The sequence below is a fragment of the Nicotiana tabacum genome, chromosome 19, assembly GCF_000715075.1.
Source record: "Nicotiana tabacum cultivar K326 chromosome 19, ASM71507v2, whole genome shotgun sequence".
Lineage (NCBI taxonomy): Eukaryota > Viridiplantae > Streptophyta > Magnoliopsida > Solanales > Solanaceae > Nicotiana > Nicotiana tabacum.
Genome location: NC_134098.1, coordinates 54,476,139 through 54,503,765, shown reverse-complemented (window position 1 = coordinate 54,503,765; position 27,627 = coordinate 54,476,139). Strand labels below are relative to the sequence as shown.

Sequence of the window (27,627 nt, the reverse complement as noted above, 5' to 3'; positions counted from 1 at the left end):
ACTTAAAATTTCAGAGTATTATCGATGCAGCATATATGTTGACAATCATACAGTCGTAGAAGACTCCGGTATAAGTTAAAAGAAAAAATTAAGCCCAGGTCATAGACAAGGGGTTGACTTGTTAAAAGATTGTATCATGGATATTCCATAGCGCCCATGAAAGGCTAAAGTAATTGCTAATATCAGAAGCCACAGATCGAAAGATAGCTTAAGCCTACATAAAGGTTGATCAGAAGGAAGAGGAAACTAAAGAGTTACATCAACTAAGTAAATCAGGAGTCTGATGATTGGACCCAGAAAATTATAGAGATCATGATTGAGAACATTGCAGAATCACTCTTAATATCAGAAGTACAAGAGTACAACAACCATATTCTATAATGGCTCTACGAGAAAGCCAGTTAGAAGAGTACCAGCCTCATAAGAAGTCAGTATGAAGCTCCTACCAGATTATGTATGCACCAGAGGTGCAAGTATTATAATAAAGCTTCAAATTATGGATGTAAATGATCCCTATATGGAAAGGAGGTCATGAAAGATATAGAAGATGCGATGCGGGACTTTAAAGTAAAGTAAGGTAAAGGTGGACAACGTACGAGATACTTAAACACAGAAGTTTGTGAATAGTCCATACTTCGGATAGAAGGCTAGAAGCACTGGGATTCAGTATCCAGGAATGACAGCGGCGTCGTCAGTGGCATATTTTTCAGCCTATGGTTTCTATGTATCGAGAGGTCTAGTTAAAAGAGTAAAGAAGAGTTAGAGACGATGTGATGTCTCGCTTGATGTTCTAGAATGACATAAGGAAATCTATGATGCAAGCAAGTTGAAGGAAGGTTGAGAGTAGTATAAATAGATATGTGTAGGTCGCAAGCTAAAGTATGGCAAAGGCGACAAGGTTTTTGGAAGACATGAATAAGGATAAGAAAGGGCGAGTGAGAAGGTGACGAGAATGGATAAGTCCTCAGGATTAAGCCCATGAAAATAAGAGAGCTGATAATTTCTCTAAGTTATAGAAAGCTCAGTATATCCTGAATGAACTTAAAAAAGTCTGAGACTAATGGCATTTAGAAGAGATAGAATAGCACCTTGATATTACAATGAGGGTGTAATTGTGATAGATAAAGGATTGATTGGGCCTTCGATTGAGTAATGATTAAATGAATTGTACATGATTAAAATGCCTACGTAAGGAGAATCACATTGGGATGCTATGAAATACGATTATGGAAGTATAATATCGTATCGCCCCCAGGTGGATCAGGAAAAATCACTTCAAATGTTCCATGATGCAACGTGAGCCCTAGTGATTATGTAACAGGTTTCAAGTTATCAGTGGTAGATTGTAGATCAATATTGAGGTGAATCAACAATGGATGGACAAAAGTCACAAAGTATGAGATAAGATTAGGCCGTCATTCTTAAGATGAACAGTAATGAGGAAGTATTAAAGGACTTAGATTTATACATATGGGATAGGCAAGGAAAGTAACCTGGAGTTCGGTAGCAGACCTCAGTAACGATAAATCGAAGAAAGAATTATGGTATAGTATAACCTACCTAGATGCAGTAAAGTCATACGAATGGATAACCGGGTCTATGAAATAAGATATAGCAATATTCGTAAGTTCAACAAAGTACCAAGCAGAGAACTCCAGTGTACTTATAGATTCCCAAAGGGACATCTTATCAAGCTCTGTATGTGCTTACAAAGTGAGGCCTATAGATTGGCTAAAAACTGGAGGAAAAAGGAGAAAAGAGTCGCATAGGCGCACATACAAGGAAAAAGTTGTATAGGCTGCATGACAGAAGGTAGCAAGAGTTACGAGATTGGAAGAATTCCGACCACAGACCGTGGTGTGAGAAAGCGGCCTAAAAGTGGGAATGCCCTGGCCTTTGGATTTATTCAAAGAACAGTTGCCTAAATGGCAAGAGGAGTATTAAAGTATTAGCAAGAGCTATGGGTTATGAGAATGATAAGTGCATCATTCAACATTCCAGGACAAATGTTCCAAAGGAGGGAATGATATTACACCCCATATTTTCGTACGTAAAAGTACGCCATGAGTAAATTGATATAAGCTCAGAAATGAGATATTACATCCCGTACTTTCGTACGTTAAAGTTTCATTATAAGTTAATTATTGTAAGTTCGGGAATGAGATTATTTTGAGATTATGAGCAGTATGCTATTTCAAACACGTGATGAGTAAATTTGTGAAGATGAGAGGGTAAGTAAATCAAAGAAAATAAATTTCGTCGAAGTTTGACATTTTAGAATAAAATACGCCCTGAGCTAAAATACCCGGTATTTTTGGACTAATACCATACAAGGTACCACATGGCCATGATAGTAAGGTGTATAAAGTGTATTAAAAGTGAGTAGTTTTTTTATGTAATTTGAGATAATTCTTATTATGTGGGTAATTGGTTAATTATTGGTTAGTGGGGGTTAACAAATTAATTAAGGATTTGTGGATAATTAATAGGTAGGGACAAAGCCTCCCACGTGGCAGCAATTGGAGAAGGATCTAATGACTCTTGACTTTGGGCAATTAAATAATAAGGAGACATACATAAGAAGAGAAAAAAAGGTCATTCTATCAAAAGTCTAGTTATAAAAAAGTTTAAAGTTAGAATTGTTATGTGCTTTAAATCCTTGGAGACAAGTTGCTTATAAGTCGAACTTTCTTTGATATTAAGTTTTCTATAAGAAGGAATGAAGTTGCAAGTTTGAAGATGCTTGTAGAGGTTTACTCTTAAAGAGTTTAAACATTGAATTAGTGGGTACGTTCTACCTAATTTAGAGAGTAATGTTGGATATTGATATCAAAATTCATTTGGGGGGAGGGGGGAGTTTACAGAAAGGAAAAGCCAAGAACGAAGGTGAGGGGATTTGAAAAATCATACGAGACTCCATATTATAATAGCAATGGGATTTTGCGATTCTAAGGAAGTACGGTGCAATATTTCTCAAGAATATCATATGAATTTTCCCCTACTTCGATCTGCCATTACATATTGTCGAAATTGACGTGTGTTGGAAGGATTGTCAAGAGAATTGGCTCAGATATGTTAAGGCTATCCCTTCTTTCTTTTTGGCATGATCCATACGATACAAACGAAATGAGTAAACGCATAATTTTCATAAATGACTCTATTCATAGAAGTATTAGGGGTGTCTATGTTATTAATTCTCCATGTGAATTACATTATATCTTCTGTTCATGGGTCTTAGAAAAATACGTATTTGATAAAATGTATCCGAAAGGCATATTGATTTTATGACAATCCAAGAAATCTTATTAACATAATTCTTAGGCATTTCATGCATTTATACATGTACATTTACCCATGACCAGATGGTGTTATATACTCGTATATTATATGTATATGGGATATGGAAAAAGGTTATGGCGTTATATACACACCACCACCTGATCAGCTGATATACGTTGACGATTTACCCACTGTGGCCGAGATGATATGATGGGATGCCCTCTGAGGCTTGATGATGTTATGAACGCATATACCTAAGCATGGTATGATATTTGTACGCATATGCATGACATTATAATATTAATGATTCACAGAGTTATTCAGACTTACATGTCGATTCTTTTACTCCATGTTTCTTGCATGTCTATTATTTATTGATTTTTATTCCTTACATACTCTGTACATTATTTATACTGATGTCCCTTTTGTCTAGGGATGTTGCGTTTCATGCACGCAGGTCCTGTTAGACATGATTAGAGTCTTCCAAGTAGGCTATCAGCTCAGCGGAAGGTGTTGGTGCGCTCCAATTGCTCCGGAGTTGCTATTTGGTCAGTATGATTAGAACATGTGTTGATTGGTATGGCGAGGCTCTGTCTTGACCTTTATGATGCTATGTTCTCTTAGAGACTTGTAGACAAGTGTCATGTATATGAAAGATTGTATGGCCTTGTCGGCCTATGTTCAGTGTAAGAGTGCTCATTTTGGCCTTATAGGCCCGTATGTCTTAAGTATAAGTTGGTATTTCATGTTGTATCCTACTTATCTCACGGCAGCCTCTCCGACTCAGTTAACTATGATAGTATGATACGAAAAGATACATTATGTTGGTATTCGATCGAGTAAGATACCGGGTGCCCGTTGCGGCCCATCGGTTTGGGTCATGACATAAGGCTTCAACTACGTAGACCAAAGAAAATGGTGTGGCCCATGTGCTCGTTTTTTAAGTTGTGCAGAATGCCCACAGGACTTCCGGCAAGATCTCCTTCCATTTTCCTTTCGAACCGGTCAACCTCTTTTTCAGGTTTTGGAGTATAGTTTTGTTCGTTGATTCTGCCTGCCCGTTCCCACTAGGGTGATAAGGCGTTGATAGTATTTTCTTAATCTTCGAAAAACTTACTCACCTTGCTGCCGACGAATTTTTTTCTGTTGTCGGAAACAATCTCGGCCGGTTTCCCAAACTGATATATTATATGATCCCAGATGAATTCAATGACTTCTTTCTCTCGGACCTTCTCGAATGCCTGAGCCTCTACCCATTTGGAAAAATAATTGATCATGAATAATATGAATTGAGCTTTACCGGGTGCCCATGGTAGGGGACCGACGATGTCCATTCCCCAATTCATAAATAGCCACAGAGATAGGATCGGGTGGAGCCTTTCTCCCGGTTGATGGATCATTGGGGCATGTCTTTGGCACTCATCGCATTTCTGTACGAAGTCTTTTGCATCCTTCTACATTTAGATTTAGTAGCAGCTGGCTCTGATTAGCTTCCGAACCAAAGATTCTGCCCATGAAAGGTTCCCGCAAATGCCTTGATTAACTTCTCTCATGGTGTATTCGGTCTCTCCCGGTCCTAAGCATCTGGATAGTGGGCTAAAGAAAAATCTCCTGAACAATGCCCCTTCGACCAAACTAAATTTGGCAGCTTTGGTGCATAGGACTCTCAATTCTTTGGGATCCGAAGGCAATTTTCATGTCTTCAAGTAGTCTATGTGTTTGTTTATCCAATCCCAAGTTAAACTCGTTGAGTTCACTTTGGTGCGACCTTCTTCTATCACCGAATTCATTAGTTGCACCACTGCTCCCGAGCTGAATTCATTGGAATCGACCGACGATCCCAAGTTAGCCAGTGCATCAGCCACGCTGTTTTGATCTCGGTGTACATATTGCAGGGTCCATTCTCTAAATTGGTGTAGGGTTACTTGCAATTTGTCCAAGTACCTCCACATCCGTTCTTCTTTTACTTCTAATGTTTCATTGACTTGATTTACCACGAGGAGAGAGTCACACTTGACTTTTATCACTTCGGCCCCAAGGCTCTTAGCCAATTCTAGACCTGCAATCATGACCTCACACTCAGCCTCATTGTTAGTCAATTTTGTAGTTCTAATAGAATGCCTAATTATACTTCCCGTAGGTGGTTTTAAAATGATACCGAGCTCGGGCCCCTTCGTATTGGAGGCACCGTCCATGAAGAGGGTCCAGATTCCCGAATTAGTCCCCGAGGAGAGCAGTTGCTCTTTCGCATTGGAGACACCGTCCTTTTCGGAGTATGTAGCAGAGGTAGGCTTGATAGGTACTGTTTCTTCCAAAGTTTGCTGGCATTTTGGAGTCTAGGAAAAGTTATTCTTCTTCTTCAATAATGAGAAGAACGAATGGCTCTTTTCCGAGGACCTCGAGATGAGCCGATCCAATGCGGCTATACGCCCAGTCAGCCTTTGAACTGCCTTGATATTGTCCACTACGGTGATGTCCTCTATGGCTTTTATCTTGTCGGAGTTGATTTTTATCCCCCGATTGGATACCATGAACTCGAGGAACTTACCCGAACTGACCACGAATGCGCACTTCTCTGGGTTTAGCTTCATGTTGTATTTCCTTAGTATGTCAAAGCTTTCCTGTAAATGTTTTAAATGGTCCTATATTTGCAGGGACTTGACCAACATATCGTCAATATAGACCTCCATTGATTTCCCTATTTTTTATTCGAACATCCGATTTACTAAGGGTTGGTAGGTGGCACCTACGTTCTTTAATACAAACGGCATTACGCTATAGTTGTTGGTGTCGAATTTGGTTATGAAATAGGTCTTTTATTGATCGCCCAGGTCCATCCGAATTTGGTTATACCTGGAGAAGGCATCGAGAAAACTGAGTATCTCGTGCCCGGACATTGTGTCGATCGTTCGATCGATGTTAGGCAACGAGAAAGAATCCTTAGCACATGCTTTATTCAGGTCACGCATCCTAAGTTTATTTTCTTTTTTAAGTACTACCACTACGTTAGCTAGCGAATCTGGGTATTTAACTTCCTGGACAGATCCTATTTTTAGAAGTTTGGATACCTCATCCTTGATGAATGTGTGTTTAATATCGGACTGTGGTCTCCTCTTTTGCTTGACCGGGTGGAAATTCAAGTCCAAACTCAGCTTGTGAGTGGCTACCTCCGGTGGGATCCCAATCATGTCAAGATGGGACGAAGTAAAACAATCGGCGTTAGCTTTAAGAAAATTAATAAGTTTTTCCTTAGCTCGGGGGTTAAACCCATGCCCAGGTATACCTTTCGATCCGGTAGGTGTTCGATTAATATGACTTGCTACAACTCTTCAACCGTCGATTTGGTGGCATCGGTGTCATCAGAATCTATGAATGATCTGGGGACGCCGTAATCGTCTTCCTTGTGTACTCCTCGTTCCTCATGTTTCTCCGATTAGGCTGAGGCCAGTATCAATGATTGCTATTTAATCTCTTCCTTTCTGGTTGGTTCCACATTCCTTGATGTTGAAACCATGAGTACCGGGATTACCTCATCGACAACGAACATCTCCTTTGCGTCCGGTTGTTCTCTGTAGACCATTTTGACTCCCCCAGGTGTGGGAAATTTCAATGCCTGGTGCAAGGTCGAGGGTACTGCCTTCATGTTGTGAGCCCATGGCCTTCCGAATATAGCGTTATACCGCATGTTCCCCTAGATCACATAGAACTTTGTTTCTTGGATTGTCCCGATGGTGTTCACTGTCAAGGTTATTTCTCCTTTAGTGGTCTCACACGCCATGTTAAAACCATTCAATACCCGGATTGCTGGCACGATTTGGTCCCATAATCCCAATTGCTCTACGACCCTTGATCTGATGATGTTGGTCGAGCTACCTGGATCAATCATCACACGTTTAACTCGAGATTTATTGATAAGTACGGGTATTACCAGTGCATCATTGTGAGTATGTACGATGCCCTCAGGTATCTTCATCGCTGAACGAAATGGCTCCATCAGGAACATAATCCCGGGTGCATTATTCCCTTGTAATAGATACTTTAGTGCATTTTATCATGGGCCTTTGGGGGATATTGACTCCTCCAATGATCATGTTGATCATGTGTTGAGGCTCCTCTTGTTCGACATAATTGTTGGCATCCATGCTTCTGAAGTGGTTTTTGGCTCAATCAGTCAGGAATTCTCAGAGGGGCCCGTTGTTGAATAATCGGACAACTTATTCTCTTAACTGTCAGCAATCTTCGGTCCTATGACCGTGAGTGCCGTAATATTTATACTTCTCTCTCTACGTAGGATCAGACTACAAAGGCCGGGGCCACTTTGTCTCTTTAATGCATCCTAAGGCTGACATGATGCTGGCAACGTTCACGTTGAAGTTGTATTCTCGAGCGTCCTATCGAACCCATTTTTGCTCATCAGGCCTCGACCACTGAGCCCTAGATTGCTTTTCTTCTCATTCCTTATAGGATGACGCCTGGATCTGCTTCCCCTTCGGTCCGCATTGTATGGTTGATACCGATCCCAGATCGGTCTTGGCTCTTGATCAATGGCCCTCTTAGATCTATCGTCGGCCCTGATGGGGTAAACAGATCCAGAAGGGGCCCCAGTTGGTCGTCCTTGACCCTAATCTTTAACTGGTGCCTATTGTGGATGTCGGCCCAGGTTAACGTCGGGTACTCCACCAAATTTTGTTTTAGCTGTTGTGAGGCCAAGGAACTTTAGGGGTTGAGCCCCTGATTGAATGCCTGAACATCCCAATCATCTTCAACCGGTAGTAGGTCCATCCATTCCATCTGGAACCTTGACACGAACTCCCTGAGCATCTTGTTATCCTTTTGCTTAACCTTGAAAAGATCCGACTTTCTGGTCTTGACCTTGAGGGCCCCGACATGGGCCTTTACAAAAGCATCTGCAAGCATAGCAAGCGAGTCAATGGAATTTGGGGGCAAGTTGTAATACCATATCATTGATCCCTTGGACAAAGTCTCCCCAAACTTCTTCAATAATACAGACTCGATCTCATCGTCTTCCAAGTCATTCCCCTTGATCCCGCATGTATAGGAGATCACATGCTCGTTTTGGATCTGTGGTCCCATTATATTTGGGGATGTCAGGCATACGAAACCTCTTTGGGATCGGCTTTGGTGCTACGCTCGGAGGGAAAGGCTTCTGAATAAACTTCTTGGAGTCCGGCCCCTTCAATATCGGGGGTGCTCCCGGGATCTGTTCGACCTTGGAATTGCATGTTTCCACCTTCTTGTCATTAGCCTCAATCTTTTTCTCACCTGACTCCACCCGTTTGTCAACACTTCAAGCATTTTCATTACCTCAGGATTTACCCCGGGTTCGGCTTCACCCGGTCTCTCGGTGATTTGTTCATCTCTTCAAGTGCTTTCCCGAGATTGTTCAGGCTCGACCCTATTGGGGGTGTGGCTTTGATTCTGCAGCTGCGCTATTGTCGCTTATTGAGCTTACATCATTTCGAAAATTAGTCGTAGGCTTACCCCATCACCTTCACCTTCAGGTGCTTATCGAGCTGTTGGTCGGGGTCCCCCACGAACATGATAGTAGGCTAGGGACACGTGTTTTAGTTTCATTTTACACTTTAATTACTGCACTTTGAGCATGTTTGAGCTTAAATGATGGTGTTTTGCACTTATTACATGTTTTATGCTTTGTAGGAGATGATTCCACGTTAAGAAGATGTTTTAGAGATATATCGAATAATTTGGAGCTTTGAAGTTTGACTAAAAGTCCAAACAATTAAACCGGGATCGTGTCTAGGGCTCGTGGACCGGCGCTGCATATGAAAGCTGGAAGAAAGCACATGTGCTAGAGAAAAATGTACAAGTGCGTCGTATAAGGCGTGGCATTATGCATCACATTAGTACAAAAGTTCGTCAGAAATTTGAGAAGTTCAAAGACTTGTAGTGTTTGGGTCTGACAGAAAAATGCATTAGCGCGACACATAGCGCGTGGCATAGTGCGACACATTAGTACACAAGTTTGTTAGATAAGCTAAGTTCAGAGAGTTTACAACTAAGCAAAATGCACTAATGCGACGCACCCTGCATAGCACTGTGCGACGCATGAAGTGTAAAAAGTTTGCAGGTTTTCCCACTTCGGCTAAAAGAGGGTAGTTTCGTCCGGGTTCGTTCCTACTTGGTATAAATACACTGGAAACACATTTTTTAGGGAACTTTTGTCCTGCATAAGATTAGAAGAGCATTAGAGACTCAAAGCACAAGGATTCATCATTTTTTTCTCAACTCAACACCAGAGTTTGGATTGAATTTATGTTTTCTTATTCTTTAACTCTATTTGTGATGACTTTCTTCATGAATATGGAGTAGTTCACCCTAGGGTTTGACGGATATGGTATTTTGAATGATATTTGTGGATTTTAACTCTAGTTCTTTGCTTGAATTCGTTTATGGAGCTTTGACTTGATTTGTTTACCCGTTTATTTAATCGAAAGAGGAATACTTTAGTGATTATCCTTGCATTATTTTGCTTGGTTTAATTCAATGATTCTTTTAAGTAATCAAAAAGGCTTGTTAAATTGTTGATTAAATCAAGTTAGGAGAATATTCAAGAGAGGTTTTCCTCAAGACTAATCCATTAACGCATGTTTACATATGTTCACAATGCTGATATTAGTTCACCTCGTAGAGTTAATATTTAATCAATAGAGGAGTCCTGACTACACGTTTGAACTAATCATCAAGTGAATTAGTGAGAATCATTAGAACTTTAGAGTGAATTGAACTAGAGTTAGATCCCAAATAGCTATCTTGCACCTATCCTGTCATGACTCTTATTTCTCTCATTTATATTTCGGTGTTGCTCAACTCTTGTCTTTCTGTGATCAATTGTAAATTATTTTAGTTTCATAGTTAATTTTAGTTATTAATCATCCCAACCAAAGTGTTAATCATCCTGAATAATATTAAGCTAGAAATTACTTGAGCATTGTTTAAATTCAATCCATGTGGAGATGATAATTAAACTATACTATCTTTGGCTAGCGAGCATCAATTTCGTATTGTGTTTTGCACTCGTCACAACATTATTTTCGGGATCAGTTGGATATTTGATGTTGATATCCACCTACGAGTTAGCATCGACTAGGTCGATGGTTGGGACATTGTTACGACCGACATGAGGCACATTGTTGCTGGGCACCAAATTGTTGTTTTCGCCGTGATGGCCAGACTCAACGTCAATGTTCAAGTGAGCAGACTGAGAGTTTGACATTTTTGGGCTGCCCTGAAATTAAGACTTCAAAGAACAAGCATAAAATAGGGTGTGTTATGGAGATTCGTATCAAATCAGCACTATTATCCTTAGCCCCATGGTGGGCCCAAACTGTTTACCCCAAAACTGGGTAACAATTAAATTTATATGCGATTTTAAAGAAATATGATTTAATTCAACACGAACAATTAGGAATATCAAATAAATGATTTACGGATGAAATAAACGTTCAAACCAATTGCAATGTTATGGCCAAGCCTGAGCTTAGACTGACCAATGACCTCGTCCTCGGTTGGACTCCCGGTTCAAGCCCAATCGTGAATGAAGAACAGAACAAATGTGCAAAAACTGTAATAGTAGCTAAAAAGGTAAAAATCTTCCGTTCCCGGTAATTGTTGATCCACAATCGACATCGAGCGAGATTCGTGCCATGACATCCGGTTGATGGCGAGTATCACGACCCTCTATCCGCCATGAACAACCGCTCATCATGTCTCCCGAGATATATGACTTATTATACTTGGCCCGGGGTGCATTGTTTTACTGCATTCGATGAGGAATATATCGTTTGCTCTTCCTTGATCTTGATACGAAGGGTCTCAGACCTTGATTACAATCTCATGGATCTGTTCTCTCCCTCCGTTTTCTCGTCGAAAAATCGATAATGCTGTAATATTTTGACAATTTTATGAAGGAGAAGATTAATGCTATATTCTCAAAAGAAATAATGTCTTGGCGCATAGATCAAGCGGGTAACTTTCTAAAGTTGAACAATTAAGATAAATGAAGAAAAGTTGGTCTATGTTGGAGAGTCCGGAACCAAAATATGGTTCTTTTGGACTTAAAGAACCAAAATATGTGGAAAAAAACTAGCGACCATAATATATATAGCGCGGTATATTTGAACTTAAATGGGCGCAAGGTATAGCGCCCTTATTTACCGCGCTATAGTATAGCGCGATAAATAAGGGCGCTATACCTACATAAATACCATCTTCTTCCCCAAAAATTGAACGCCCCCCCCCCTCCCCCTTAAAAACCGAGCCAAAACCAGCGGTCCCCCCTCCATTTTTAACGAAACAAAACTCGAGTGGAGCCCATCGGTCCAACAAAAAGTGTATATTCTCGGTCCCACATCGTATCTAAGGCGTTATATCGTAGTGGGTTGCTTGTTTCGGCTCCAAATCACCAAATCTTCAACTTTCCAAAAATTTTGAATCGAGATATTCCGACTTATTGTTTTGTTAAAACTCATGTATAAAAAATGCCCTTTTACCGTGTTCTATGTTATTTCGTGATTGTTTTGCGATTTACTTAATTTGTTATTTTTTATCCGGATTATATTATTAGTGTGATAAAAAAATTAGTAAAATAGAGAAATTATTATTAGTTGTTAAAAAAATATTAATTAGTTAATTTTTACTTTGGTATATGTTTTTTCGTGATTGATTTGTAGTTAAATTAATTTATTATTTTTATCCAGTTTAGATTAGTTATTTGCTAAAAGATTAGTAAAATAGATAAATTATTATTTTAGGAATAATTAATCTTATTTAGATGTTATTGTTGTACATATATGAATATGTGACTTTAGTAAACTAACATATAAAATATTAAAGTAACATATAAAAATATCGAATGTATCAACCTAATTAACAATATAGTAAAAATATCGAATAAATTTTAATATTAAAGATGTTGCAATATATTTAAATATGTTAAGCAATGAAAAAGAAAAATACTTTAATTAATATTGTTCAATTTACAGTAGTCGTCATGGAGGTTCTGCCTGTGCATCCCGGACCTGAATCGCTAGAGCTATTGTTGCTACAGGCCGAGCATATGTCTTCGTACATATGAGAGGGGCAGTGTTTGGCCCAAACATTTTGCGCTAGACGGGTAGATGATATGTGGGACTTTCTTAGGGTCCACCCACTCTATCCCTGTATAGTCAAATGCCTTCAGGATACGGGTTTCTATAGGATCATAGTGATCGGCCGGTTGCAATTGGACTAGTCATTGATCATGACATTGATAGAGCGATGGCGACCGGAGACGCACACGTTTCGTTTACCCATTGGCGAGGCTACTATCACGCTTCAGGATGTGGAGGTTCTGTATGGGCTGCCGGTTAATGGACATCCTGTAGCTTACCTGCATGCTCTCAGAGAATATACGGGATTGTAGTACCTGGAGATGTTGCAGCGGCTCACCGGTTTCCAGCCTGCGGAGGAGGCTGCATTAAATGGGGCCAGTCATTTGCAGTTGACGCCCGTCCGGCTGCATCTAAAGGTGATGGATGCGGACATTACATATGATACACCGGATCTTCATATCGACCGGTACACGAGATTGTTGATGCTGCTTATGTTTGGTGGGGTATTGTTCCCGAACACTTCGGGAAACCTAGTCAGCTTGAGATTTCTTCATCATCTTGAGCGGCTAGACGATTTACCTAGTTACAACTGGGGTGCAACTGTTCTAGGTTACTTGTATAGGCAGATGTGCCGAGCAAGCATGGGCAGTGAGAAGTTGCCAGATATTTGCCGTTGCTGCAGATGAAAACATAGTCAATTATTTTCATGATTATAACATACATAGTAAAAATATACCTTAAATTTTATGTCCACGTTGTATATTAAGTTTGGGCCTGGAAGCGGTTCCTGCAGTTGCAACCACCTCTACCACCCATCGCTCCGGATGCACCACTCATCATTTCTCCCTTTAGCTAGGAGATGGGTTGATAGGCGAGGCTACAGATGCGAGGTCGAGGCTCGACATAATCTCCTCTATTGTAGGAATTTGTTGGATTTGCTGGAGGGCGCGCAAGTACATGTATACTTAAGTTTACTTGGCCTGGCTTTATATGTGTTGCGTTTACTCACGATTCATGTTTTTACTTAATAGTTCATATGGAGGCCATACAACGATGAGCTAATAGCTGGTTTGCCCGATTATTGCTCGAGCGACCGACTTATGTGGAGCTCTTCCGTCCCATTGATGTGTCTCGATATTGTCGAGCATCATCCCACCGAGCGAGTTCTTCGCCAGTTTGGTCGAACGCAGCTTGTACCTACTCCACCCGCTTGGCTTAGGACACATTACCAGTGGGATGATCGTTCCAGGGTTGACCAAACATACTTGGCCTGGCTAGAGGCGCAAATTAAGATTTGGGACCGTCGGCATGACCTGATTCCCCCACCCTCTCCACCTGAGCGTACGCATGGTGAGCATCAGTATATGGGCTGGTACCGCAGCGTTACCAGACTTTTTGTTGGGAATCCCGTTCATCGCGCTGGTGGTCGGTACATTCCATACGTCGGGGGGCATGAGGCACTGGTATGTTACCTGTTATACTTACTTATAACGTCAACCTAGAGTTCCGTAATTAATATTTTACATGTTGTGCAGGCTATTGGCTTACATCTGTTCTACCAGTTGGGGCTGCAGATGCAGCAACATACTGGCGAGGGAGCGACAACTTTGCACGAGTATGGCCGCCAGTTTACAGATCTGGCTTCCCGGACATTGAGGCGAGCCCGAGATGACGAGCGCTTGGGACACGAGGCTGATTATCTACCGCCAGAGCAGTACCATCGTGGGCCAGCAATGGAGCCTGAACGTGGTCGACGTGGCAGGCGTGCCCAGAGAGAAAGAGGTATCCCACGAGGGCGTGGTGGGTCGGTGAGGTCGTGGTCCCCATGGAACACGTCTTAACACTATCTATCCCTACCTTGAAAAAAATATGCTAGGTTGCTATACTGATTTGGTTGATGACAAGTGGTATGGTGTTATGCGTCCCTTAGAAAATATGACTATTAATATACACACTGATCTCAAAGTTGCAAGGCACATTATTGAGTAACAAAATACGAATATCTTCCGGTTACTTTAATATTCACCGAACGTTTGCTCACACTTATTTTTTTACATAACAACGATACCAATGTATCGTTCTCCATTGTAAGTGGTAACTTAACATGACACTGTGGAGAACAACTATAGTGTACTGAGTTGTTCTCCATCACAACCTCACCCCCCAATATAATGAAACCCTAAATCTTCGCTCTTCAGACATTATGACAAAATACAAAATAACTTAACGAACAAATATTTAGCGAACAAATATTTCGGAAGACTTGAAGGATTCTGAATGGATTTTTACAAAACCTACTGAAACTCTTTAAATAAGGAAAAAGTGATGTGTAGCGCCTTAAATATGCGCGCTATACCCAGTAGAATTATTGGTCTGTTAATTAAGTACAGAAGAATTATTAGTGGGCCTAAATTTTACGTATAGCACGCTAATTCACCGCGTTATACCCTGTTGAAATACTGGTGTGTCAGTTAATACCAGAAGAATTATTGGTGGGCTCAATAATTAAGTATAGCGCGGTGAATAATCGCGCTATACCTTAACGGACAAACGTGTCGTTAAGGTATAGCGCGGTGAACTACCGCACTATACATATTATGATTGCCAGTTTTTTTCCAATATATTTTAGTTCTTTGAGTCTAAAAGAATAATATTTGGGTTTCGGACTCCTGTGTTGAAAGTTGTCTACGGCCGAACTAATAATCAATGACAAATGATTATAAAAGAACAAGAGTTACTTTAGTGATAATTGAAACACCAAGTGGTAGTTTAATTTGGTAAAAACAGGAGGGTCAAAAGACAAAAAAAAAAGTTTTTTCAGGGCACAAGAGACACGTCCTCATTGGAATGTACAGTAGAAGAGGATTTACTTTTGACTTTGAGTTGGAGTTCGGACATCTCCTAGGTCGAACATGGAACTGAACCGCGTTACTCTGTTTCTGAAACACGGTGAATTCTATGCAAATTCAACTATGAACCTCCTAACCCCATCTCATTAATTAATGTATTTGAGGAATATATTCTTAAAGTAATAAATAAAATCTTATACTTACTTCCTATGACAATTACTTATGGAGCAATAAATTAGAAAAATAGTAGGTAACATGCTGCGACTGATTAAATTACACGAGCAAGTAAAATTCTTCTTCAGTATATAAATTAAATATAAAAGGAAATTTCAAACTAACAACAAGAACCAACTTCTACATCTCCATCTTTTTTCTTGAGGCATTTTACTTAAGAAAAGAACATAAAAATAATAACTTACACCTGATATTTTATTTAAACCAAATAGTTTTTAACTAAAGTAAAATTACATATCACTTAATTGAGATTAATTACGAAAAATATTTTTCTTAGAAAAAATCTCCTAGCAGGCTAACGTGCGCCGCGAGATGCAATTAATATCCAAACCACCCTCTCTGTGGCCCTTAAGCAGCACCGCCGTCACGCTCACGCATACCAAACACAACGAATATTAATCAGCAGCCCACACTCTTCATCCCCATTCTCCACGGCGCATTTTAACACCCAGCCCTCATATTAAATACATAGCATTTAATAAAACCAAAAAATAACATATACTAATTATTACTTTGGAGTAATATAAAAAGCACCCCCCCCCCCCCCAAAACCAAAAACACCCTCGATTTCGACTCCCAAACCCAAATACAATACAACGCAGTTATATACACAGGCACAGCAACAAGAGATCATCAAATCCACGTTCCCTTTACCCCAAATCAAATCGCAGATTCAACAGGTCTCTTATTATTAAATCCGTTTCTGCTGTTTGTCGCAAAGCTAACTTTGGGTGTGATAATTGTGACGTTCTTTGTTTGTGGGTTGAATGCAGATAAAGAGCGAGGAATGAACGTAAATTCCATGTGTTACGGTGGCGTTTCTAGCATGCACCGCTTGAGTACGTGGATTTGAGAGATAAAAGGGTCTAAATTATAATCTCAAAACTGTTTATTGAGAGCGGGGAGGTAGCTGATATACTGAGAAATACAGATATAAATGTCGAATCAAGCGGTGAAGGTGAGGAGGGACAGGATTGGGGCATGCATGACATGCCCTCTTTGTCATAAACTCTTCAGAGATGCAACTACTATTTCCGAATGTCTTCATACGTGTGAGTCCCCTTTTAATTTCTCTCTTTATAAATACTATGTGGGGTACTCAATGTGAGCTGTTTGAATTTTGAATTGCTTTCGGTTTTCTGATTACTGTTTCAGTCATTTTTACGATCTGGGTTTACTTTTTAGGAATTGTGTATACCTCTTTGCCTGCTCATTGTTTGAGCGATTTTTAAAGCAGGTGTAATCGAAGATAGGATACTTGGTTTTCTCAACTAAATGGGAACGAGCTATCTGTTTGATCGATCCCATTTCAGTAAATCGATCACATGTTATTTCCTCTGCGCTAATGATTATCTACGGGAAATTGGTGATTTTGTTTTTTGGATGTTTCCGTTTCAGCTATATTTGCTTATTTTTGTGACTAGGGAGATACATGTTTTGAGCTGATCAGGACAGTTCGTAGTGTCTAATTGAAGCTTCAACTGAATGCTGTTGATTGACCTGATTTATTTGTATCGTACAGTATATATTTTCTTTTTCTGTTACTTTAGATAATGTGATCTCAGTTACAAATTGGAGTCCAGCAGAGGTGTTAATTTATGTTATTGCTAAATTGCTATCTTTTGCGCGCAAGAGAGCGTGATGTTTCTTTATTCATCTAAGCATTTCTAGAAAGTTAATTTTTTTATACAAGAGTTTACGATCTTGCATTCATGTATATGGTGTGAAACATGATGAATGAGTTGAACTTAGCTTACTTTCTTCTTTTTCCTTTTACATAAAAATGTTGTCTTTCTGCATTTTGGTTTGAGTATTATTGAAACTAGCAATTGCTTTTGCAAAAAAGATGACTACTGCTTTGACACTGTTCCTTCTGGAACTTCACTCAGTTTGCAGGAAATGCATCTACAAAAAGTTGTCTGATGAAGAAACGGAACACTGTCCAATTTGCAATATCGACTTAGGCTGTGTTCCTTTAGAGAAATTGAGGTCATATTATCTTCTAGCTCTTATTCTTTTCCCTTTCTATTTTCTTAAATGCAAAGAGTGTGCTTAAGTAGTACTCAGTGGACGTATTCGGGCAGAAAGTTTTAGCTTTAGATATTTTTCAGAAACTTTTTTTCCGTCACCTGGAAGTTCTACCAGAACATTCCATCTATATTGACTAACTTAATTTTCTATGCCTACCAAACTTAACATCATGAAGTCTGTAGAGAGTTTGACTAGAAGATTCCATCTATATCGATTAACTTAATTTTCTACATCTACCAAACTTAACATCATTAAGCCTGTACCATGTTCACCGCTCCTTTGGAGTTTGGTATGCAGCTATAAAGTGCAGGCTTTTTCCGTGGGAAAGAAATTAGGTGGAAACTGCAGCTATGTGATTTCAGTATGGTTATTTAGCTAGAGGTTACATGCCTGGATATATTTGTTGTCTTCAGACTTCTTGCTGGCTCAAGATTGTTCTATGTTTAATTTGAGAGCAATGTGACATGCTCATCAAATTTGGGAATTTCTTTCCTTTACCACATTCGCCTTTCTTCTTTATGAAGTCCATCTTCAAAGAAACAGCCATGCTAAATTTTTGTTGACATTTTGCGTTTCCTGGACATAGATGGATTAGGATTTCTCTAAACATACTGAGCACAGACCATAGTGCTCTAGGGGGTAGTTTTCCTCTTATGTGTCACTACGATGACTAGACGTGCACCAACTCTTGTACAGTACGTTTAATCATTCAATCAATTATGTGTCCATCCGAAACTAACTGGGATCTGTAGTATGAATCCTCTATATCTGTTCAAATCTATTCAATCTAGTTTACTCCAATACTAAATAATCTGTCTAATAATGCAAATAAGGAGTTCTGTAAAACTATAAGTTCTCTAAATTTGATACTTGTCTCCACACTGACGTGCAAGTCTCTTATCACATTAAAAAGACTTTTGGTGGACACCGGACATAATGTTAGTGTGATAACAGCGAAGCCTGAATCCCAACTAGTTTTATTGTCTATCTGGATCCATTGCTTCACTGTTTTTGCACTTATTAAGTCCACATTGATCACGAAAGTTATTTGGTCTTTGAAACAAATCCCTGACCCTCCATATGGGTTTAGGTTTGCCTCTCTTCTCCTTTTAGTACCTTACGCACTAGTGTATTTGGAGATCTGCATAGTGACATGGTTAAACCATCTCAGGTGGACTTCTCTCATTTTTTCCTCTGTGTGCTACTTGTTGACCCTTTGTCAGATCTGATTCTTTCTCTTGTGGATATGTTAAGTCTTGTTTGGTCTTTAAGGTCCCTTAAAACAATGTTGATCCCACAACAATTTGATATATTTGCCTTTTACCGAGTTATGGGTTTGGATCAGTATTTACAATTAATTCCTGTTTCAATTTGGAGGTTCTGTGAAGAAAGACCAATAAGGTAACAAGAAGAGATTGATTCTGGGAATATAAGGAGGAAAACTTGGCAGCAGAAAACATCGGCAGACTTCTATATCATCCAATAAAATTGGAATCTGTAGCTGTTGGATTTAAAGTTCACTTTTGATTATCTTAGAAACTTCTGAAGTAGTAAAGGAGAGGCAACACACAACAGATGGGAGTGTAGAGAGCAAACTATAATATGTGGAGAACAGATGATGTATGTCTCATTATAATAAATGAGTTTGTGTGTGTGTGTGTGTGTGATGATAGGTAAAATTTATTACTTAAGTACCCAAATGCATAGCTCATCAAGTTTCACCAGTTATGTTAGGCTACAACTCAGTTAATCTTCATTTTCTGGCACGATTTTGTTCTGCTTTTTCATGCATGTAGCTGCCTCTTATGCATGTTATATTTTCTTCTACGGTTGGGTGAAAGACGGAATTTTCCCTGAGAATGTTATTTGTTTTTTTAATTATTTTACAACAGGCCAGATCATAATCTGCAGGATGTGAGAGCAAAGGTATTCCCTTATAAGAGGCGAAAGGTGAACGCACCTGAAATTATGCCTTCAGTTGCATTGCCAGTAAGGAGAAAGGAGAGATCGCTCTCGTCACTTGTGGTCAGCACTCCAAGAGTATCTACACAAACTGGAATGACAGGAAGAAGATCAAAATCGGTGGCAAGAAAAACATTACGGGGTTCTGCCTTTTCAATTGAGAAACCTGTCAAGAAAGAAGAAGGTTCTGGAGAAGATCAGCTGGATAGCTCTAGCTCACCTGAGACTTTGAACAAGTTCACTCAGAACATAAGGCTGGTAAGTCATGTTCTTCAGATGTTAGGTGCTATGCCTCAATTTGGACTTCGTTGAGGTCTTGTCGTTGGTCAATGTTATGCAAAGACCTGCAGTATTATTGTTACAGTCAATCATGTCAATTTTTTGTAGAATTCTTCCAGTGGTGAGCCTTCTGACCACCCTACACCTGATAAGGAAATTGCGAACGGCAATAAACAGTGGGAAGGCAAACTTGATTTGTGGAAACCTTTAAATTGTTTGGTAGAAGCAGCAAACAGGAGCAAATCTTCGAGGTTTACCTCACAGGGTTCTACCGCTAAGTCAGAAGGTCTGCATTCTCATGACCGTGAGGGTCATGTCCGTAAAACTAAAGTCAAAGAACATGGGCACAAATTGAAGATCAAGGATGATAATAATGGTGATCCTGGTCCTCAAGAATTTGATAAACCTAAGAAATCATGTAGAATTCGCCAAAAGAAGGCATCAGCTTTTGGAGAGTTTAATATTTCACCGCAAACTGTACTGGATGCAACCAGTGCCAAATGTGAAAGGAGAATCTATCCAATATGGTTCTCATTAGTGGCCTTTGAAGACCAGTGAGAATCTGCTTTTATCTTATAGAATTTTTCTGCTTTACTTTTTCTAAGACAAGAGCGAATATCCAATGTTTTTAATTCTCCAAATTATTTGTGTCAGGGAGGGAGATGCACCCTTGCCACAGATTTCTGCAAGTTACTTGAGAATAAAGTAAGTGCATTTTATTCCTTGAAACATCTTATTATGCACTTAGAATTCACAATGGTTGTACCAAGAACATTTTAGCTGCATGAATTTTGGTTCTTACAAATTTGATAAGCTTTTCCAACCCTTCCTGAGGTACGAAGGTGACATCATTTCTTTCCAGCACTGCACAATTCTGCAACTTGTCTACTGCGGTGGCTATGGAGAAGTCATAGTTACGTTGCATAAAGATACATGATAGAAGCTAATTATGCTAACTACTTAATGTTGCGTCAGGAGCACTGAAACTGACCTTTATTGTAGAATAAACTCTCACTTATATAATAAGAGAACATGCTCTAAATCTGAGTACATTCAATGTGCTGTGTTAACAAGCTGGGCAGTTGATTTAAATTACCTTTATTTTTAGCATTTAATCACATCTGATCAGTATATTCTCGCATCATTTAGGGAGCAATCGTTTATAGACCAGCAATGGTCGAAAGTAATAATCTAAATTGAAGGTGCTGATTTGACTTTGAAATTGTACCAACTCTCTATTCTAACATAAAATGTTAGTATAACGGGTTCCTATAATCAGATAGATCGCTATCCATTTCTCCCTGAATTAGCTTGAGGAATTTACTTAAAAGTAGTCCAAAAAAGTAAAAACGTTATCTTAGATGTAGATTCCTCTACATCCTGAATACTGTATGCACCTGTCAATCACCGTGCAATTCATGCAAGTGTGGTATTCATGCGGTTTCTGTAAGACTCGTAAGCCACTTTATTCCCTCTTATTGACCCAATAGTACCTCAAACTGAAATGCCTACTCTAAAGAGACCTTCTATGAATTTGAGGTTGTTTCTACCATCTCTCAAACACTGCCTCGCAGAATCGATAATTATACAGAAATGCTCCTAGTCTCTTTCATAATCCAACGTTAATCTCAAGTTCTCAGCCACCGAACAAATCCAAAAATCCTTAGTTACCACATCTTAAATCTTGAACCCACTAGATGTCAAGTGCAACGATGGTGGTCATGGTTTGTAAAGTCCCGTAAGGTGGTGGTTGGTAATCGCGATTGTTTTTTTCTACCTTTTAAATATTTTCCTTGTTTTTATTATTTATTGTTTTTTTTTTATTTTTTTCATAATTATTTTCTTTTAAAATAATATTATTTCATGTATATAAATATCATTTACAATGCTTAAAACTCATTGTGATTTTATTAGATCTACCGTCGATATATTAAAAGAAATAACGTGCAAATTTTGCCAAAAAGAGGGATGCAATCCGGTGCGTTAGTGCTGGTATGATCGCGTCCGACATTCCTTGTGCTCTAAATTCACTTAATACCTTTCCTCCTTCCATTTTAGGTGCGGAAGTGTAAAACCTCAAAACGACATAACTTTACGCTCATTTATCCGTTTCACGCGATTCCTTTCTTGATTTTAAGTATTTTTTCGAGGGCAAAGGCATTGACTATGACAACAAGCCGCACTCGACGATAACATCACAATTAGAGGGCCCGTTAGGCCCAGCGGCATGCCGAGAACAAAGCATTAGCCAATCGCACTAGGCTACATTGAACGACAACATCGCTACTAGAGGTTTTACGGGTGTCGCCTTCGAGGTTAGGGCATAGTAACATGTCAAGTGCATCGATGGTGGTCATGGTTTGTAAAGTCCCGTAATGTGGTGGTTGGTAATCGCGATTGTTTTTTTCTACCTTTTAAATATTTTCCTTGCTTTTATTATTTATTGTATATTTTTTTTATTTTTTCATAATTATTTTCTTTTAAAATAATATTATTTCATGTATATAAATATCATTTACAATGCTTAAAACTCATTGTGAACTTATTAGATCTAGCGTCGATATATTAAAAGAAATAACGTATAAATTTTGCCAAAATGGTGCTATGTTTACACTTTCCAACTACTGAAAAACGAAAGGTACTCTACACTCTCCAACCATAAATAAACCATGGTTAATCTATCACCTCATTTCTACACCCACTTTTCGTAAAAGAACCATAAGTTTTTATAAATGTGAAATCTGCTGTTCTTAGCTTAAAAAATCAGTGGATAATGGCCCGCCCCTCTATACTTCTCCACTTAAATACCAAACTTGGTTAATAAGAGGATTCAAACTCTTGACATGCGTCTACACTGCTGAACTATATTTTCCACTGAACAAAAGCCCTAGGGGCATAAAGAACCATATTTGTACTCTTAGTAGATGAACCAAGTCAATATGTATGTACAAGATGCCTCTCGATGTTCAATTTTAAATGGAGAGATTTAATGGTGATTTCCAGAAACAATGAGGAAACTGGTCTTCTTTGTCATGTTATTTCAAAAACTAAAAAGTAAAACCAATATAAAAAAATAAAAAGTAAAAACAATAGCTGCCACAGCTTTCACATCTCTTTTCTGCTTGTGCTTCTGGTCAATGTTTTTCTATGTTGTTGATGATGCCTTTTGGTTTGGTTTTTTATGTCGTTGATTCTTTTTTTCTAGTTTTTCTTTTTCGTTTAACTTCCTTTTGTTTTTACAAGGTGTTGTTATCTTTCTAGAACTGTTTGATGTCCTTTTTGGGTAGATTTACTTAGTTTAAAAAAAAAAAATTATATTTCTTCTTTTTGATGACCGGGTATCGCAAATCCAGTCTAAGGAAAGTGCTGGCGAGCCAGTTCTGTAGGTTCTCTTTAGCTCCGCGTATCAATCTATGTTTGTTTGTTGGAGCTTTCCTGCACACTTCTTTTCCATTATTCAACAGTCGCTACAATCAGATATGGGTGTACAACTAGCCCTGCTTTTGAAATTGGACAGAACCAGCTGGTTAAAAGCAGTTGGGTATGCTATCTGGGACCATATACTTATCCTAGGAAACCCGTGTGGGCAGAGAGCATCTGGAAATGACATGCAGTAACATGACCCTTGCACTTAGATGACTGAATACAATCATGAGTGCAAAGAATTTCTTACTACAAACCTACCTATGTTTTTCTATAACAAATGGGTGCTAACTACACCTTTGTGAAGGAGACCAACTGGCTTCAATGAGGGATTTACCTATGGAGCAACCCAAAAGGTGACCCGGGGCATTATTTTAAGAAAATTACTTAGTGGATTCTCACCAAGTCTTTTGCATTTGGTCTTGGAATAGTCTTAGATGCTCTAAACAATTGGAGTAAGCCAGTGATTGGTCTTTTATCAATTTTAGTCAACTGGATGGGTGAGTCCGACACCTACCTTCCAAGACGGTTATGATGTGAACCCCAGTTATAATTTGGATTTCTTTCTGTGGAGGAAGCCAGTTCTGGAGCATAGCTAATAGATGCTGAAGATAAGAGTTAAGGTACTGGATGGGTTACTAGGACAAAACTGCTGGAGGATTAATTCTCCCCTTTCAGGATAGGATTTTCTTTTACAGGCCAGTATTTCTTAGGGATTGCAACTACTTATGAGAGACCTGTCTTGCAAAGTTGCTGTAAACTACAAGCTAGCTACTTGCTTCATGATGATAACACTGCGCCACCTTGGGTAGTATAATAAAATGGATGTTCATGCCTAGTTAAGTGCCTTTATGTTCCTTGTCTTCTCTTGATTTTAAGATAGCTCCTTACGTATTGCCTCTCTCTCTAGCATATAGTTGCTAACTCAGTCTCTTGCTGGATCTTATGTGGTGTTCACAGTTATTTGACCAATCAGGTGAATGATGAAAATAGTGGCTTATAATAGTCCTTCTTGTACCACTTTCTTCTGGTATTAGAAGTACCATTGGTAAACCAATCTGATTCCCCTCCGAGCTGTTGGATGGCTTCTGTAGAGAGCAATATTCTTGCATAGCTCCTTTTGATATGTATTCTCCTTTTATAGGGATATATCCCCCTTTTGTGACATTAATATCTTAGGTGTAATTATTCTAATTTTTTAAGAAGTACAACAATAGTGTACTATAGACTATAGAGTGTCTATTTGTTAAACTCATTTATTTCTACTTTTTTCTTAGAAGGCTAGAAGTAGCAACAGTTGTGATCTAGCATTACTGCATTCATAATTTCTTGTTTTCCATCTTCTTGCCTATTTCCCAGCTACACTACCACAGTTGCTTTTTAGTCTACGCCCCTCAAGCCTAAGAATTCTCTGGTTTCTTCCACGTCAGTGCTGCAACTGATTTACTTTTGCAGCATGTTTCTGCTGCCCAAAAGTTCCTCCAATATTCAGAGTGATGTTTGCCTACGCACCTGCCATATATTGGTTTAGATTTTTGTATTTCTTATTTTCATTTGTTTCCACCCCTTGGATATTCTTATCACCAATTTTGAATTGTGTACCCTCGTGTAGGTGAGGCTTGAATTTAGAAACTTTGCCTGCTCATCATAAGTGTGTGACCACTTCATTTTAAAGTTTAAGCTTTTAGAGAAGGACATATTATTTGTTTATATTAGGTCAGCAACACTCAGGTTGACCTCTCAAAGCTAATCGTTTGCTTTGGTATAAAAGGTCCTACTTTACTGTTGATGAACGAGGTTAGATTTGTTATACTGACTAGTAGGACCAATCCTCCTACATTTGTTGGCTGTCTTCTAGGGGGTAGTATTCAACAAGCAACAAGTGTCGTCAAAGGCATGCTTAAGCCCTAAAGCGAGGCTTAAAACATGTTGAGCGTTTCGCCTCGCTTAGCGGGCGCTTCAGTGTTATCATCAAGGCTCTAAGGCATACTTTTTCTTGCCAATGAGCGTAATTCTGAAGAGGCAAACCTAAACAATTAATATTTCACTTTATTGTGAAAAAAATCAATTTATTTCTCCATATATTTGCTATTCATACTTATAATTATTAGTCTAGGACTATACATACATATTTGTATTTTTTCTCTACTTGTACCTTTCTTCGTTAAAGCCCATGCTTTATTTGCGTTTTGCACTTAAAGCCCCAATGTACCTCAAGAATTTTTCTTGCGCTTTGCGCCTTTGATAACATTGCAAGCAACAACAACTATGCCTCAACCCCAATTTGGGTAAACAAGGATTGTAGCATGAGGACTTGCGAGGGAGTCACCCATCCTAGTACTACTCTCGCCTAAGTATGTTTAGTTTTAATGGGATCCAGTGCATTAGTGCTGGTATGGTCGCATCCACGTTTGCTCGAAATAGAAGAATATCACTACTAATAGTTAGTATGCCCTCCATCTGATTATGTTTTCATGAATAGGACTAAGGTCCTTGAGCTTGAACTCAAAATGGTCTCCTCTTCAAGTGAAGATTGAAATATATGGAAGCTAGATCGGACAAAGACTATGAAGTATCCATCCCCTTTTTTTATCTCTTTGTTCTGGTTTGGTCTATATCTTGGTGACCTGTCCAATTTCAAACAACTAATTATATACCAACCCAGCATCCTATCTCCAGACCAGCAAAGTTCAGAAATCACAGTTGTTAACTTTTAATGGCTTATAACCAACAGTAATATGATGGTAGTAATGAACGCATGAAATGAAGCGTGCTTGTGATCTGGGAACTTTGAAAAGAAAAAAGGAAAATCACAGACAAAAAGGGCCTTGCAATTTGATATGTTGACATTAAAATTCTTAAACGGTTCATAAGAATGCTAAATGGAAATAGAGCAGTTTTTGGGAAGATTTGAAAAGGGTAAAATGGCAATGCAGAAAAAGAGGTCTGCTCTGGAAGTTGCTAATAAGATAATCTGACAATGATTGGCCTGATGGCACCTAAATTCGCATGTAATCTGACTTACAAAGTAGTTTTGGATGTATAACTAGCAAGGATCTGCAAAGGCTTGGATAATGGAGGCATGACGAAAAATAATGAAGGCGGCTTAAGATAATCATTGGGGATGGATAAGCAATAGCTGTCAGCAGTGGAAGACACGTAGAAAGAGAAGCTCATGTTGGGAAACTTTCTGTGCGCCAAAATTTAGATTGAGTAGTCCATTTGTAGTAGGAAGGGACCAATATTTATAAGTAATATTTTATGACATGAATTCTTGCGTATTTTCCTCAATGTTTCTCATATCTTCTGCTGTTGCAGGGACGGTAACATTCCAGTTTCTTTCATCCAAAAATACCTGGTGAGGAAGTTGGATCTTAAGAGCGAAGACGAGGTAATTGGCTTGATTTTAGTTATTTATAAATCAACGAACAACACATCCATTTATTCACATTATACATCTTCCTTGGTGATGTACAATTGAAGTTAGTGGGGGACATGATTTTCTATAATATTAATTGCCATTGGGTGCAATGTTCATTCGGTCTGGTTTTGAACGGGTTGAACTCAACTTTGGGTCAGGTAACTGTCTACGTTACGTGAGTGCAATATGAGGAATTATCATGTGTAATGCTCAATGTTAACTGTAATATGTTCCTTTCGGGTTACCAAGAAGATGACCCATAAGTGACGAGTATGGTTGCCCCTAAGTATGACAGAGAGGGAGTTCTTGCAATAAACTTGACTGAAGAAAACATACATGATTTAATTGTTTTACTTTTTGTTGTGCTGACTCGAGTTTATTTGTAGGTTGAGATTAGATGTATGGGACAATCAATAGCCCCCAGTTTACCACTTAACAGTTTGGTTGATATGTGGCTTCAAACTACTACATCTGAAAGAATTCCAGCAATTATTGGTTCATCAGCAAAGGACTTTGTGATGGTATTGGCTTATGCTCGAAAGGTTCCAGGCGTTCCAGTTTCTTGAGTTATTATCACTGCATTCATGTACTTTATAAACTATATGAGAGCTAGTCTTATGTTGAAGTAGCAGGCCAGAATTGCTAGACCCCTTTGCCTCGAGTGGCATATGGTGAGATTGTAAACTTGTAAGTTGTATTTAATCACTGCAACTAGAATTGGTGGAGATCAGCGGGAAACGAGCAACAGGATAAGAAAAAAGATGAGATTTCACATGGGACCCTGAACGAGTTTGGCCATTCGTGCTCTAACCGAGAAGATACCATGCTCTCAAGTTCACTATCTTTCTGCAATGTGTTGTATGCTTGTACACTACCTTGTAGTTATACTGCATGAATTTTGATAATGTTTTTCATTATGACTTTCGATCCTCCGTACTTCATAATACACAATTATTTATTTTTCAAAGATCCTAGTATTTCATCATCAGCCTCCAGAATGATGAATTACATTGCTGTA

At 38.9% G+C, this 27,627-nt stretch overlaps 1 protein-coding gene across 3 annotated transcripts; it reads left to right on the top strand.

The window, feature by feature from the left end:
* The first annotated feature begins 16,037 nt into the window (after positions 1 to 16,037).
* On the top strand, positions 16,038 to 27,576 carry LOC107780541 (E3 ubiquitin protein ligase DRIP2). Of its 3 annotated transcripts, XM_016601093.2 has the most exons (8): positions 16,038 to 16,173; positions 16,267 to 16,545; positions 17,383 to 17,482; positions 19,417 to 19,744; positions 19,874 to 20,319; positions 20,420 to 20,470; positions 26,507 to 26,579; positions 26,996 to 27,576. In XM_016601093.2, exons 2-8 carry the CDS (start codon positions 16,431 to 16,433, stop codon positions 27,173 to 27,175), a joined length of 1,293 nt encoding a protein of 430 aa, XP_016456579.1. In that variant the 5' UTR covers positions 16,038 to 16,173; positions 16,267 to 16,430; the 3' UTR covers positions 27,176 to 27,576. The 3 variants fall into 3 exon arrangements, with proteins under 3 accessions (XP_016456579.1, XP_075093862.1, XP_075093863.1); XM_075237761.1 differs by lacking the exons at positions 16,038 to 16,173; positions 17,383 to 17,482 and having other exon boundaries at positions 16,379 to 16,545; XM_075237762.1 differs by lacking the exons at positions 16,038 to 16,173; positions 16,267 to 16,545; positions 17,383 to 17,482 and adding an exon at positions 19,014 to 19,144.
* Positions 27,577 to 27,627: the final 51 nt, after the last annotated feature.

Bases quoted from the DNA above. Each gene is read 5' to 3' on its own strand.
- LOC107780541 (XM_016601093.2), top strand. From the start codon at position 16,431: ATGTCGAATCAAGCGGTGAAGGTGAGGAGGGACAGGATTGGGGCATGC. The intron at 17,483-19,416 runs GTCATATTATCT...ATTTTACAACAG, and splicing joins GTTCCTTTAGAGAAATTGAG to GCCAGATCATAATCTGCAGG. The intron at 26,580-26,995 runs GTAATTGGCTTG...GTTTATTTGTAG, and splicing joins ATCTTAAGAGCGAAGACGAG to GTTGAGATTAGATGTATGGG.